General features: G+C 45.9%; 1 protein-coding gene across 1 annotated transcript in view; it reads left to right on the plus strand.

The window, feature by feature from the left end:
- Positions 1-14,966, plus strand: part of Trim71 (tripartite motif containing 71, E3 ubiquitin protein ligase) — a 68,724-nt gene that overhangs the window by 42,787 nt on the left and 10,971 nt on the right. The window contains exon 3 of the mRNA XM_013028481.1: positions 7,348-7,515. Coding sequence (XP_012883935.1) covers positions 7,348-7,515 — 168 coding nt within the window. The remainder of the gene's footprint in view (positions 1-7,347; positions 7,516-14,966) is intronic.

Genomic DNA, 14,966 nt, shown 5'->3' on the forward strand with positions numbered 1-14,966 from the left:
TGGGCACTGTCCCTCAGCTCTTCAGCTCAAGGCTAGCACCCTACCACTTGAGCCACAGCGCCACTTCTGCTCTTTTCTGCTTATGCGATGCTGAGGAATCAAACCCAGGGCCTCATGCATTCAAGGCAAGCACTCAACCACTGAGCCTCCTTCCCAGCCCCACACCTTGGATTTTCAACCTGGACAAAGTAGATTTAGGGGTTGTATGGGTCCTATAATGTTTGTCTCACTGAAAATTGGCTAGCACCTATAGGGTTCATGTTGTTGTTTTGTTTTTAATTCTTAACACCCTCATTTTCTTTCACCTAAGGCCCTTTCCCCCCATCTACTTTACTTCTACAGATGCCCCATCAAGCAGGCTTGCTTCCCTAACTGTTCCCAGCATTTGGGAAAAGCTCTTCAGTAGTCTGTACTAAGAATGCAAACAACCCAGCAAGGCTTTCTTTGCACGGGCTGCTTCTCTTTCTAGCCATCCCCTCCCCCTCTCCTGTCCTCCATTTCCCTCTCTCCCTGGAACACCCCAAGCCTAAGCCTTTCAGCTTCCACGCAGGCCTTCTAGCTTGTCTGAGGTAGATCTTAACCATGTACCTGGAGAAGTTCCCTGTTGCTGTGTGTTTGTGTACCCCAGAGAGACTCTGATTTCCACTATGTTTGCTGTTATTTCCACTTGCTGTTCACAGAGATGGGGGCAGAACTGACTTGAAGTATTTAAGTTTGGGAATACTTAGTACTTGAAATTGCAAGTATGTTTGCCCTGATGGCTATTCTATCAAAAGTTTGAGCAGTTCAGTGTATTTAGATTATGCTAACCAGGATATTTTCAACAGCATTGCTTGTGATTATGTATTTATTTATTTGTTTATTTTGCCTGGCCTGGGCACTGTCCCTGAGCTGCTTTTGCTCAAGGCTAGCACACTGCCATTTGAGCCACACAGCACCATTTCTGGGTTTTTCTATGTATGTGGTACTGAGGAACTGAATCCTGGGCTTCAGGCATACCACTTCATTCATACCACTAAGTCACATTCCCAGCCCCTGCCTTTGAGTTTTGTCTCTTCTGCCTCCCTCCCAAAATGAGGAAACAGCTGAGAGCCAGTGTGTAGCTTTAGCTCCTTAGGCTGAGATCTAAGGATCAAAAAGCCAGAAATAGTGCTGTGGCTCCTGTGGCAGAAGCTAGCCTTGAAGTGAATGGGAGAGAAGAACCTCAGGGACTGTACCCAGGCCCCGAGTTCAAGGTATTCCCCCCCCCCCCCCCCGCAGTGGAGCTAGTTGCAGGTAGCTCATGCTTGTAATTCTAGCTATACAGGAGGCTGAGTTTTGGGGATCACAGTTGGAAAGCCAGCCTGGGCAGGTAGGTCCACGAGACTTATCTCCAACTACAAGTTGGAAGTGGAAATATTGCTCAAGTGACAGCACCAGCCTTGAGAGCAAAAGCTCAGGGGCAGTGCCCAGCCCCCAGTTCACTGGCGCCCTTCCGCAGGGGTAAACCCCCAGCCCCTGTTGTTGTTGTTTTATGTTTTGTTTTCTTTTCTTGTTTTGAAAGAGGTCTCATGTTGTCCAGGCTGCCTTCAAGTCTCAGGCAGGAGAAAGTTTTTCCACTTGTGTGCATCTTTTTGTGTTTGTGTGGATTCTTTTCTTTTCTTTTTTTGTCCATCCTGTGGGGCCTGAACTCTGGGCCTGGGTGCTGTCCCTCAGCTCTTCAGCTTAAGGCTAGCACTCTACCATTTGAGCCACAGCGCCACTTCTGGCTATTTCTGCTTATATGGTACAGAGGAATCGAGCCCAGGGCCTCATGCATGCAAGGCAAGCACTCTACCACTGAGCCACCTCCCCAGCCCAGCTTTTCTTATCTATAATTAAAAAAATTAAAAGTAAGAATAATTTCTCCTTCATTGGGTTCTGTCCTGAACCTGGTGGTGATCGGGCCTGCTCTGAGGCTTCCACACCCTGCTGGGGGTAAAGCCAGGCCAGAGCTGCTGCATCTGAGGATTTGGCTTTGGATTTTGGAGTCTGTCTAAATCAGGGAAAGCTTGGTTTTGAATGTTGCTTAGACTTCTCAACTTTTAAGTGTTGAGTGTGCCTCTAGAGGGCACATCCAGGTTAAGACTCCTGCAGCCTTGCTGCTGTTGGAGTGGGAAGTGGGTGAAACACAGCGTGGGGGGAGATCTATTTTGTGTGGCTCACTGCTCAGCCTTTGTGCTTGGGAGGGGTACTAAAGTCCGTCCTGCATCATTTTAAGGGACACCAGATTAATCTGAAAATCAATTTACAGCATCATGCAACAAGAGGCTGCCCTTGCCCTCCTTTAGTGTGAATTTTTCACTGAAAAAATGGTAAACCTGTAAACCCAGTTCTTAAAAAGAGCCCCAGGATGTGTGAGCTTGTTGCTGGCCCGGTTATTATCAGGCTAGATTTTGAGAGTGCACAGATGAGCACATGCATGTGCACACACACTTTGTTCATGAGCAAGCCCATTTTATTTCAATACTGGCTGAGGCAAACCTGCCTACTTTGTGTTTTTATTTATTTTTCCTTTAACCTCCCCCACCCTTAGTTCCTTTCCTGCTGGGCCTACATTCCTAGGTCTTTGTCTCTGCCTGGTATTTTAGAAATTTTGGGAGAGGAAGGCAGAGGGTAGGACCTTCTGGAAGCTGGGGGGAAGGGAAGGGGGGTGGTCACTTGCAGGGTTAGAGGTCAAGCTGCCTCCATTTAGCTGGAGCAGCCAGATTGTCGCCAGGCTCGAAGGGGCGTGTCCACGCATCTGCCCTGGGAGCCCCAAACAGGCTACACCAGGCCCTGGAATTCCTGCCGCCAGAGGACTGCTTCCCACCCCTTCCTCCTTCATGTGGCTTATGGCCACTGCTACATTTGTAGCTATGGTTCCTTCTGCAAAGCTCCAGTTTATTCCTTTAACATAACCTCCCAGCTCTTTCCAAAGAAAATTTCACCCATGTACACCCTTACTTATTGTGTTCCAGCAACTCACATTGTGATTCTTTCAGTCTTGGTTTAAAAATATGGAAACCAAGTGTGAATATTTTTGCTTTTTATTATACCAATAGTTAGAAGACTTAAAATATCTTATGATTTTGGACAATGTGTTCTTTACAAAAAGTGTGCTTTTATTCAAGGCAATCACACGGAAGCTGTTCTTGTATTCATCTTGGCTTTTTGTTATCTGCCACTCCGTTCTGGCTCCCCTTCCCTTCCCCATTGTGGGCAGAGCATGTTGTGGGGTGTCCAGATTTGCTCTGATCTGTGGCAAGTGGCTCTGGGCAGGATTGCTTGTACTGGTCTTGGACTCATTTTGGAGGTGTCTAGAGTCAAGGCTGGCATGAGGGGGCGGAGGTTGGGCGCTCTGTGCATTCTACAGACACTGCCTGTTCTGATTTCTTTTCTGGCCACTGCATCTGTGGAATCCTTAAGACTGGCTATTCACAGGGTATCTGCCTATGCCCAGTATAATGGAAGCTCTATTTTAGGGTCAACAAAACTCAAATTCAGTAAGTTCAGAATTAACCTTGAAGCTTTGTGATTTCTATCGTCACATTCCCAAAGAAGGGATTTTTGGCACTTGAAGGTTGGGGAGGTTTCCCTGGGCTTCATAGTCAAACCCCATTTGTTTCACAAATGAGACTGAAAGCCAGGCTAGTCATAGGAGTTGACTAGACAAATGGCCCCATGGTCAGGTAGTAAGTAGCAGGCTGGCCCTAACTGTGCCTGGAGGAAGGAAGCAGGGGACTAGGCAATCCACAGAGCTGCCCCTAGAAGACCTCAGAAGCATGTTGTATTCTAATTTGATGATGATGTTGTTTGTTTTGTTGGTCTTGGCCTAGCCGCTGTCCCTGAGTTTTTGCTCAAGGCTACCACTTTGAGCCACAGTGCCACCTCCAGTTTTCTGGGCATTAATTGGAGGTTAAGAGTCTCATGGACTTTTCCTGACCAGGCTGGCTTTGAACCTCGACCCTCAGATCTTAGCCTCCTGAGTAGCTAGGATTTATAGACATGAGCCACCAGTGCCTGTCCCATTTCCAGCTTTTTGCTGGCTAATTGGACATGAGAATCTCAGAGTTTCCTGCCCAGAGCTGGCACTGAACTGCAGTCCTCACATCTCAGCCTCCGAAGTAGCTGGGATTATAAGCATGAGCCACCAACACCTGGTTTGTATTTTAATTTAAGAGAAACTTTGTGGGTGGGGGAGGGGGAAGGCTTTCACATTTTACCTGAGCACAGGCATGACCTCTGTTCCCATGACAAGATGAGGGAAGAAAAAAGAAGGAATGTGGCTGGGGTTGACAAAACTAGTAGAATTGCTTTTAGTGTACCACATTTTTTTTTTAAAGGCTGTCTTGAGTTTTTCCTGCATTTATCCAGCTTAGCATCTTTGCTTGATCACATTTGGAAGTAAGGTTACAAGCCTTATCACGTTTCCTTGAACAGAGCTCGCAAAACCTGCTCTTGTCAGGTCCATTTCTTTACAAAATTTAAAACATGTCCTAAATTTTGCTTCTCTCCCCCTGTTTCTGAATCCAGAAGTTTGTAGAGAAATAGCGTAATCCAGATTGGATCTTCTGTTTCCCTGTTAGCTCACCTGTTCCCAACAGAGCTTGAAAACCCGGGGGTGGGGAGTGTGGCAGCATTTTCTCTCTACACCTAACCCGGGCCCCTTTGGATGTGGCGCTTTCACCCTCAGGTCTCCACGAGACAGAAACAGCTCTTCTCTGCTTGTTTCCCAGTCACCATTACCTTGAAGTTTCCATACTGGACCTCCAGATCCCTGCCTAGTTGTCTGAAGGTGTTTTGTGCTATGATTCAAGTATAGCCAGTATCATACATATGTTGGAAACAGCTCTTGGGTGGGATCAACGTACTAGGGTTTGAACTTGAGCCACATCCACAATCTTGGAACCAACTTTTTTGGTGTGTCCGTCCTAGGACTTGAATTCAGACCATGGGTACTGTCCCTAACCTTTTTGGTCAAGATCAGTGTTCTACTACTGAATCCATAGCTCTACCTCCTGGCTTTTTGGTGTTTAATTGGAGATAAGTCTCACAGACTTTCTGGCCTGGCTGGTGGCTAGCTTTGAACCTCACTCTCAGATCTCATCCTACTGAGTAGCTAGGATTACAGGCATAAGCAACCGGGGTCTAGTCTCCTAGTATTTTATGCATTCATTTATTTAGCCATTCCTGGGCCTTGAACTCAGGGCTTGGCACTGTTCCTGAGTTTCTTTTGCTCTATCACTTGAGCCACAGCGCCACCTTCAGCCTTTTCTGTTGATGTGGTACTGAAGAATGGAACCCAGGCTTCATGCAAGCACTAAGCCACCTTCCCAACCCCTGTTTGTTTGTTTGTTTATTTATTTATTTTTTGTCGGTTGTGGGGCTTGAACTCTGGGCCTGGGCATCGTTCTTCAGCTCAAGGCAAGTGCTCTATCACTTGAGCTACAGCGCCACTTGTGGTTTTCTGGTGGTTTATTGGAGATAGGAGTCTCACGGTCTTTCCTGCCTGGGCTGGCTTTGAACCGAGATCCTCAGATCTCAGCCTCCTGAGTAGCTAGGATTACAGGCGTGAGCCACCAGCGCCCGGCTCCCTGTTTATTTATTTAGTTGTTTCCCTGCTAGTACTGGGGGTTGAACAAAGTAACAGCCTCTCTTTCAGGGCAGCCCTTGTGCCTTTTTCAGATCTTGAGCCACACCCCCATTTTTGGCGTTTGCAGTTTAATTATACATAAGAGTCTCAGAATTTGCCTGGGCTGGCTTTGAACCTGGATTCTCAGATTTCAGCCTTCTTTCTGAGTAGCTAGAATTTAGCTAGGATTATAGATGTGAGTCAGTGCTTGTCTGAACAAGCTTTTTAGAAAGCTTCTGTTGGAGCTGGGTGCTGGTGGCCCACACTAGTAATCCTAGCTACCCAAGAGGCTGAGATCTGAAGATCATGGTGTGAGGCTAGCCTGGGCAGGAAAATCCTGTCCATGAGACTCTTATCTCTAATAATAAACTGCTCAGAAAAAATACAGAAGTGGCTCAAGTGGTAGAGTGCTAGCCTTGATGAAAAGAGTCTCAGGGACAGTGGCTAGGCCCTGAGTTCAAGCCCCAGGGCAAAAAAGAAAAGAAAAAAAGCTTATCTTGGGTTTCTGACTTTGTCCTGGCTGTGTAGCTTGGAGCATATCACAGGTTTTCTTTCTTTGTGTGGATATTGGAGTACTTGGGGAAAAACAGTCCTCTTGAGCTTTACTTCCCACCTGTGTCCTGTCAGCTTTCCTTTACCCCAAGTATACACAAGGCCAGTGGAAGCTCTGCTGTTTTTTTCATTTTTTATTTTATTTAATTTTTTTTTGTACCAGTATTGGGGCTTGAACTCAGGGCCTAGGTTCTGTGCCTTTTTACCCAAGGTTGACACCATCTGAGCCACTTTCCCCACTTTCTTTTTGGGTGGTTAATTGGAGATATGAGTCTCACCAGACTGACTGGTTTGAACCTCGATGCCCAGATCTCAGCCTACTGAGTATCTAGGATTACTGGCCTGAGCCCTAGATGCCCATCAAAGCTCTGCTGTTGAACACAATCCAGCAAACTTTTACAGAGTATGGTGCCAAATGCCTTGCTCTGTCAAGAGATGTATTACAAGACTGGCCTAGTTTCTGTGCCAAGTAGAACTCTCTTGAGAGCTAGTGCCTTGTTTTGTCAGCAGGTGCAGGTTCTACCAGTCCAGCCTCCCAGCCACTTCCCCCCAGGAAAGTGTGTAACACTGCAGAAAGCAGCTTTATCAGCCCTGACTGCCTTCTAGGTTCATCTTCTTGGGTAACTTGGCAGGAAGAAGGAAGGCAAGAATCTGGCTGACCTCACTCTAGCTTTTTGGTTGAGTGCCTGGGATCTTCTGTTTGTGTACTGAGCTCCCTAATTGGTCGCTTGTATTAGCACTTGACCTTGCTTCACACCCAGAAACTGTAGTGGCAACTCAAGTTTTGGATATGTTCTTCCAATCAGACTACTGGTCTGACAGCATCTTTCAAGGTTTCTGGGTAATTGAGCTGAGACAGAGAGAAACTTTCCTGTGCTTGAATGGGTGTGTATGTGCTTCATTTCATCCCTGCCTTTGTGGGGGGATGTAGCATAGGGTGGGTCCCAATTTCTTGGTTGGGGTAGTGGTGTTAGAAAAGGACAGTGGATATTTGTAGTTACACTTAAAGCTGCAACACTTACACCCCCGACTGCCTTTTATAGGGGTAGGAAGTAGGGGAACACTTGGGCTCTGGGATCCAGAGCACCACGATGTTAACTTCCTTCCTTCTTGCCCCTCCCACCTCATCATTTATTCATGCTTGTCTCCTCTTTGGTTCCCAGGTGCTGCATCTGTACTGTGACACTTGTTCTGTGCCCATCTGCCGTGAGTGTACAATGGGCCGCCATGGGGGCCACAGTTTTGTCTATCTGCAGGATGCACTACAGGACTCGCGGGCTCTCACCATCCAGCTGCTGGCTGACGCACAGCAAGGCCGCCAAGCCATCCAGGTTAGTCAGTTCTTCTATCACTGACCCCTTCAAGTCCCTGTCCTCTCCAAAGGACATGTGGGGAGACAGATAGGCAGACAGACAGTGGTGTTGGGAGGCAGGAAGTGTGGAGTAGTGAGCAGTCTTGGGAGGATGGCAGGCTTGTGGCTAGATCCCACATACACTGCCTGAGCCCTCTGCTCAGTAGGTTTCCACTTGACCCCTCCCACAGCCAAGTTGGCATAGGCATTGCAGGAAGAGTAGGCTGGGGATTTTATTGAAGGTTCAGTCTTGATTTCTTCTGAGTAATAAAGTCCTTGCAATGAATAACCTTGTCTGTTGAATTCCCTCACTTTAGGCTCAGAGAAGGGCATGCATGACACTGAGAATTTGGCAAATTCCCTTGTGTAGTTAAATAATGGCGTGCTGGGATGATTTGGGGGGGGTGTTGGTGGTAGGACTTGAACTCTGGGCCTGAGTGCTGTCTCTGACTGAGCTCTTTAGGTCAAGATGAGTGCTCTACCACTTGGGCCACAGCACCACTTCTGGTTTTCTGGTGGTTAATTGGAGATGAGTTTCATGGACTTTCCTGCCCGGTCTAGCTTTGAACCTCAATCCTCAGATATCAGCCTTCTGAGTAGCTAGGATTACAGGGGTGAGCCACTGGTACCCACCTTAATTTCTTAAAATGATTTATTTGTTTGTTTATTTATCTATTTATTTATTTAGTACTGAGGCTTCATGTCTAAGTACTGTCCTTTAGTTTTTCCCTTCAACATTGATATTCTATCACTTGAGCCATACCTCTACTTCTGGGTTTTTTTGTTTTGGTTATGGGGCTTGAACTCTGGGCCTGGGTCTTGTCCCTGAGCTCTTCAGCTCAAGGTGAGCACTCTGCTACTTGAGCCATAACATCACTTCTGGTTTTCTAGTGGTTTATTGGAGTAAGTCACTTCTGGTTTTCTAGTGGTTTATTGGAGTAAGAGTCTCATGTACTTTCCTGCCTGTGCTGGCTTTGAACCGCAATCCTCAGATCTCAGCCTCCTGAGTAGCTAGGATTACAGGCATGAGCCACTGGTGTCTGGATCACTTCTGTTATTTGGGTGGTTAATAGGAAATGCTGTCTGGGCTGACTTCAAATGTGGGTTCTCAGAGCCTCAGCCTTCTGAGTAGGAAAGATTACAGGTGTGAGCCACCAGTGTACAGGTGCCTTTTTTTTTTGGCCAGCCCTGGGGCTTGAACTCTGGGCCTAGGCACTGTCCCTCAGCTTCTTTTTCTCAAAGCTAGTGTTCTACCACTTGAGTGACAGCACCACTTCAGGGTTTTTTTTCTGTTTATGTGGTACTGAGGCATCAAACCCCAGGGCTTCGGGCATGCTCGGCAAGCACTCTACCAGCAAGCCATAGTCTAGCCTTGCCTAGCTGCTTTTAAATCTTACCTGAGCTTTTAGAGAATTAGAAAATGTCTCTGTTCTCCATATTAGGGATAAAGTGAAAGTCAAGAAAGTTGTTCAGCTTCTAGCACACATTGCACAAGAAACATAATTACATTTTGTAGTATTAAGTAAAATAAGTTAATTTTGGGTTTTTACTTTTAAAGTAAATCTTTTTTTTTGGGGGGGGGGGAGTCCTACAAAATTGAGAACATGGGCTCCAGAGAAATTCGGGAGATTTTATTTTTTTATGCTTCTTAGCTATGCATGATACTGAAATGAGCCTGTTTCTGATGAGCCCAATTTTCTACTATTCAAGTCATTGGAAAAAAATTTTTTTTTTACCGTCTTCTGACATAACAAAATACTATCAGTACTATAGTAAAGTTTCCATCGTGTTTGCCAACTCACCCTTGATAGAGTCTAGCCTGGCCTCAGATTCCCAATCCTCCTGCCTCAGCCTCCCAGGTACTGGGATTAATATGTTTTCTTTAAAATGGCCTGTATGGTGTTTCTAGGTTGCTGTTCAATTTCTCCCTTGTCAACATCTCCACCGTATACCATTCTTCCAAAACATTGGTGTCCTCAAGCAGTGCTCTTTAACACTGCCCATCACCTGGGAGATTGGAGAGCTAGAGGTAGAGGTAACCATCCCATCCTATGGATGGTAACACAATCTTGCCAGCCCTTTCTGTCCTAGGAGGTTGAAAATACTACTTGCTTTGTGAGTCAGCCGCTCTTGGGAGATTTTTTTTTTTTTTTTTTTTGGGGTGGAGGGGGAGGTTGGTAGGCTAGCACTCTACCACTTGAGCCCCACAGCACCACTTTTGGCTTTTGGATGGTTAATTGGAGTTAAGAGTCTCAGGGGCTGGGAAGGTGGCTCAGTGGTAGAGCGCTTGCCTTGCATGCATGAGGCCCTGGATTTGATTCCTCAGCAACACATAAGCAAAAAGAAAAAAGCCGGAAGTGGCGCCATGGCTCTAGTGGTAGAGTGCTAGCCTTGAGCTGAAGAGCTGAGGGATGGCACCCAGGCCCAGAGTTCAGGCCCCATGACTGGACCCCCCCCCCCCAAAAAAAAAGGAGTCTCAGGCTGTTCCTGCCTGGGCTGCTTTTGAACCGCAATCCTCAGATCTCAGCCTCCTGAGCTAGGATTACAGGCGTGAGCCACTGGCACCTGGCTTGATTTTTTTTTTTTTTTTTGCCAGTGCTGAGGCTTGAACTCAGGGCCTGGCACTGTCCCTAAGCCATTCTGTGCTCAAGTCTAGCACTCTACCACTGGAGCCACAGCACCACTTCCAGCCTTTTCTGTTTATGTGGTAGGGAGGAATTGAACCCAGGGCTTTATGCACGCTAGGCAAGTACTCTACCACTAAGCCACATTCCCAGTCCTAGATTGTTTTTTTTTTTTTTTTTAACATTTCTATAGAGAGAATAGATGGGTGGAAGGTTTGTGTGCCGGCTGAACTTTCTGAATTAATTACAGTCTAAATATATCATATAAAGTTAAATATGGCCACTGAGAGGCTGCTGTGTAAACATAAAACACCCTTAGCATGGACCATAGGGGCCAAATACTTGTCAGTGGTATGCTGGGTCACGTGTTGAATGGAGCAAGCATATGGTAGATGTGTTACTTGTATGGGTGAGAGAGACACAGTGTTAATCATGACTGTATTTCCATCCACAGGTCAGATAGCAAGTCTGCTTTTCAGAAGGTCCTTGTGTAAACCATGGTGTGTGTGTGTGTGTTGCTTTTCTTTCTTGCTTCAGATCATAATTATTCGAAGCTTACATACAACTAGTGAAGTGGAGTTTGGACTATGACATACTTGCTTTTCTTAAAGTGCTCACTGAATTGGTCATTCTCTTAGAAAAAGTCAAATATTAGATAGGGCAGAGGCTTTGTAGGAAAGCAGGGCGTGGGTGTCATAAGTGGTCCCTAGGTGTTGGTGTGAGCATCTCCCCTCTATTCTTTCTGAGTTACTATGAGGTACCAGTACAGGCTTTTGAGGCTGTAGTAGAAGACAAGATGAAGTTTGACATTAAACTAGAACTCAGGCTATTTGCACTAAAGCCATTTTATATTCTCACAGAAACAGATGTTTCCAATGTCACAGGCCAGGAGATGGGAGAGGTTCAGTTTCCCATAAGTATAAGTGTTCTGAGTTAGAATTGGGATGGTTCTGTGTCATTTGAAACAGATTAAGTAAGAATGGAAGAATCCAGCCGGGCACCAGTGTCTCACGCCTATAATCCTAGCTACTCAGGAGGCTGAGATCTGAAGGATCGTGGTTCAGAGCCAGCCCAGGCAGGAAAGTCTGTGAGACTCTTATCTCCAATCAACCACTCAGAAAACCAGAAGTGGTGCAGTGGCTCAAGTGGTAGAGCTCTAGTCTTGAGCTGAAGAGCTGAGGGACAGCGCTCAGGCCCAGAGTTCAAGCCCCACGACCGCAGCAAAAAAAAAAAAAAAAAAGGGAATGGAAGAATCTATCAACTTGTGGTCCCTCCATTGTTCCTGAGAATGTTTGCTCTCAAGGTCATGCCTTGGAGCTAGGAATGTGGTTTTCTTGACCGAAGCTCAGGACAGTGCTCAAGGTCCGAGTTCAAGCCCCAGGACTGGCAAAAAAGGTTCATGCCTTTGTGCTTAGCACTCTGCCTCACTAGGCAATCTAACTAACTCTACTTGCAGGGTAGATGTACGAGGCTCTCCTGAGCCACCCTGAGCTTCTTTTCCTCCTGTTTTCCTTCCTTTCCCCTCCTTTGGGGTCTGGGTGACTCATACGTAAAGCCAGGGTTGGGGTAGTTGATTGGTTTGGTCTGTTTTCCTAGGTTTCTCTCTTAGGGCACAGTCCTGGGGCCAAAAGCTTTGTGCTCCTCCACATCTCCTTTCTTTCTACCAGTACGAATAGAAGAGCAAGAACACACCCCTTAAGAAAAGGATACACTGTGAACTAATTCTGCAGTTACATTTAAGCCAGTGGAAAGCTTATACTACTCTTTTTTTCTTTCTTTCTTTTTCTTTTTGGGTCCAGTCCTGGGGCCTGAACGCTGTCCCTCAGCTCTTCAGCTCAAGGCTAGCGTTCTACCACTTGAGCCACAGCACTACTTCCGGCTTTTTTTCTTTTTGCTTATGTGGTGCTGAGGAGTAGAACCCATGGTCTCAGGCATGCAAGGGCAAGTGCTCTACCACTGAGCCACCTTCCCAGCCCCAGCTTATACTACTCTTAAATGTCTCATCAGTGATTTTTTTTTTTTTTACAATCCATTAGGACTTGTGCTTTAATGTCCATTTCCAACTTTTGTTTAAATGGTGATATTTTATGCTGTGCCTGGGGATCTTACCCAGGGCCTGGATAGTACTGGGCAGGTGCCCACCACTGAACCCCAGCAGAGGTGGGGAACCTTTTTTTCTGCCACAGGCAATTTGGGTATTAATGTCTTTCCAGGGTCATATAAAATTATCCACACAGGCAAAGAGGCCATAGGTAACCAAGAAGCATGCATATGCATTACTGTATGATTTAAAAAAATTTTTTTTTTGACAGTCCTGGGGCCTGAACTCTGGGCCCGGGCGCTGTCCCTCAGCTCTTCAGTTCAAGGCTTGTGCTCTACCACTTGAGGCACAGCTCCACTTCTGGCCTTTTCTGCATATGTGGTGCTGAGGAATCCATTTCAGGGCCTCACACATGCAAGGCAAGCGCTCTACCACTGAGCCACCTTCCCAGCCCCTACTCCTACTGTATGATCTCCTCCTTCCCAGTTGTGGGGCTTTAACTCAGGGCCTGGGTGCTGTCCATGAACTTTTGAGCTTAAGGCTAGTGCTCTACCACTTTGAGCCAGAAGGCCACTTCTGATTTTTTGATAGTTAGAGTCTCACATACAAAGCCAGCCTGGGCTGTCTTTGAAAACCGCGATCCTCAGATCTCAGCCTCCTGAGTAGCTAGGATTACAGGCATGAGCCACCAGTGCCCAGCTGTATGTATCATTTTCGTGGACCTTATACAATCCTTGGGACAGATTATTTTCCATCCAGTAAAGACATCTTTTCAGGAAATCTGTTCACTTTCTGTGGGCCCAACTAACTGTAGAGTGTTCACCTTCTCCTGGTCATTTTGATCTGAATCATACCAGTGATGATGCTTTTATGGATGTGTTGGTGGTAGGCCCTTCTCTGCAATACAGTCTGCATGTCCTGACCCCTACTGAGGTGCTTTTGCCTATGTTGCTTCATTTCCTTGATATCCTGATTGCTTATTTTCAAGATTAGTTTGTTTACTTATTACGAATGGGAAAGGATGTACTTACTAAAGGTTTACTTCCCTCTTGTTTGTCTGGTTTTTATCTTTTAAATTAAACCTGTCAAGACAGTGTAACTGTGGCTGATAGCTTCTCTTGACAATCCCAGTTCTAGGAGGAGCCTTGTATATAAGTTGTTGAATTAATTCAAGATATCTGATAAAGAAGATTACCCACCCAGGATGAGCTTGGAAAGGTGCCTCCAGGCAAGAGAGAGGATGGCGCCCTCCACTGTTTTAAGGCTGTGCTCTGCTGTTACTGCCCTTTTGAATATTGCATTGTATTCATTTTGTCTCTTTCTGAGATTGTAACATTGGTCAAGTTTTATAAGGTGCACTAATTTTCTGGAAGTATTGATGAAAGGTCAGGAATTACATCTCAATTATTATTAATATTTTTCTTAATTACTGTAGTTTAGCTCATTAAGTTTTTATTGACAGTAACAGGAAAAGCTCCAACTTCATTTATTTGGTAGGTTGTTGGGCTTGGGGCTTGAATCCAGTGCTTGGGTGCTGTCCCTGAGCTTTTTTGCTCAAGGCAATGTTTTTTCATGTGAGCCACAGGCCACTTCTGGCTTTTTTGGTGGTTAGGCTGGCTTTGAACTGTGATTCCTAGATCTCAGTTTTCCTCTGTGTCTAGGATTACAAGCATGAGCCACTAGCTCCTGGCTCAATCTAGTTATTTTCTGCTCTGGCAGCAGACACACTCCAGAACCTTTTGGGTTCTTGTGGCAGGATTTCCTTCTCCTGGTCCTCCCAACCCAAGCTGAGGTGATCCTCCTTGGTCTCTGATCCAATCCTTGGTGTGCTCTGTGCCCTAGGCTTCTCTCATACATGTTTAACTTTTCCATGAGTTAAAGTCTATAAATTATCTGTAATTTAATCTCTGTAAAGTTATCTCTATAAATTATCTTGTGATTTCAGCCCCCTCCCCCCATCATGAATCCTAATGGCATGAGGTGTTCAAAACGTGTCATTTAATTTGATTGTTCATTTAATTTTTATCTTTTGGGTCTGACTGAAAGATAAAATGAACCTGTCTGCTTAAGTTTATTGGTTTCTTACTATGGTCTTACTTAGGTCTGTTGTAACAAACAGGTAGCATAAAACAACACGAGCCCATCTCTGGTGGCTCATACCTGTAGTCCTAGCTATTCAGAGTCTGAGATCAGAGGGTCATGGTTCAAAACCAGCCTAGGGCTGGGCGCTGGTGGCTCATGCCTGTAATCCTGGCTACTCAGGAGGCTGAGATCTGAGGATCATGGTTCAAAGCCGGCCCAGGCAGGAAAGTCTGTGGGACTCTTATCTCCAATAAATTACTCAAAACTGGAAGTGGTGCTGTGGCTCAAGAGGTTCTAGAGCCACTCACCTTGAGCTGAAGAGCGCAAGGACAGTGCCAAGCCCAGAGTTCAAGCCCCCATGACCGACCAACAAACAAACAAACCAGCCCAGGCAGGAAATTACCCTGGTTAATTAACCAATTAGCCACCAGAAAACTGGTGCTGGAAGGACCTTTCTTTTCCTCTTCGCCGCTTGTAGGAATTGCTGGCGGAATTGTGTGCACCTGTATCACTACTAATTTCTGCCTCTGTCTTTTTTTGGGGGGTTACAATTACATGGGCACGATAATGAGTACATTTCTTTTCTTTTCTTTTTTTTTGATGGGACAAGTGAATAACAGTTTATTTGCATATACACAAGAAGAGTCGGCCTTCTGGGGCAAGAGTACATTTCTTTCTTTTGGG

Source organism: Dipodomys ordii, unplaced genomic scaffold, assembly GCF_000151885.1.
Source record: "Dipodomys ordii isolate 6190 unplaced genomic scaffold, Dord_2.0 Scaffold110, whole genome shotgun sequence".
Classification (NCBI taxonomy): Eukaryota; Metazoa; Chordata; class Mammalia; order Rodentia; family Heteromyidae; genus Dipodomys; species Dipodomys ordii.